Consider the following 796-nt stretch of genomic DNA (forward strand, 5'->3'; position numbering starts at 1 on the left):
GCGTTGTGAGTGCTTATTGAGCGAAAACAGCTAAAGCTCCACGAGGCTCCGTCAGGGGATGGTGGCGAACCCTGCTGTACTCTTTCACCACAACTTTCTCTCACTCTAACTTCCTGTTTCTGTTGTGCCTGAAATTCAAAGGGTCAGCCTTGTCACGCTGAATATCCCCGAGAACTACGTTAAGGGTACACGTGTCTGTGGAATGCTCAGCCACTTGCACGTTAATTTCACGAGCAGGCTGTTCCGTTGATCAGATCAACTGGAACCCTCAACGTCGTAAGCGATGGAGTGCCAACAACAACAACAATTGTATATACTCAATGTTATTGTATACACTGTCAAAGACTATCAGGTGTTACTGTTTCTATGTTGTCATTTAAAAACCTGTTGTATTCCAGTTGAGGAAAGGACCAACAGGCTGCTCAATGACCTCATGCAAATGAATGAAAAAGCCAGAAAACAAGAGGAATTAATGGAAGCCATTGAGAAAGAGAAGTAAGTAGTTTGCTCTATTTAATCTTATATTTCATTGTCTCATGTGGTTTTCTTCTTAACACACAGTATTTATCAGAAGGTCTGTGGTGGAAGAAGAGAGGTTTGTCTATGTATATGCGTGTGTGTGTGTGTTTTATCTGCTTATCTGTGTTTATGTGTCTATCTACCTGTATTTGTATTTGTCTGTCAACGTGTAAGTGTATCTGTGTGTCTATGTATGTCTATATGTCAATGTGTAAGTGTATCTGTGTGTCTATGTATGTCTATATGTCAATGTGTATCTGTCAGTGTATGTGTTTAG

At 40.6% G+C, this 796-nt stretch overlaps 1 protein-coding gene across 7 annotated transcripts in view; it reads left to right on the plus strand.

Moving 5' to 3' along the window:
• Nucleotides 1-796, plus strand: part of LOC106871984 (E3 ubiquitin-protein ligase LRSAM1) — an 82,572-nt gene that overhangs the window by 65,847 nt on the left and 15,929 nt on the right. For all 7 annotated transcript variants that reach the window (XM_014918780.2, XM_014918802.2, XM_014918788.2 and 4 more), the window contains one exon: nt 399-495. In XM_014918780.2, the coding sequence (XP_014774266.1) occupies nt 399-495 (97 nt within the window). The remainder of the gene's footprint in view (nt 1-398; nt 496-796) is intronic.

This window comes from Octopus bimaculoides, chromosome 8 (genome assembly GCF_001194135.2).
Source record: "Octopus bimaculoides isolate UCB-OBI-ISO-001 chromosome 8, ASM119413v2, whole genome shotgun sequence".
In the NCBI taxonomy this organism is placed as follows: domain Eukaryota; kingdom Metazoa; phylum Mollusca; class Cephalopoda; order Octopoda; family Octopodidae; genus Octopus; species Octopus bimaculoides.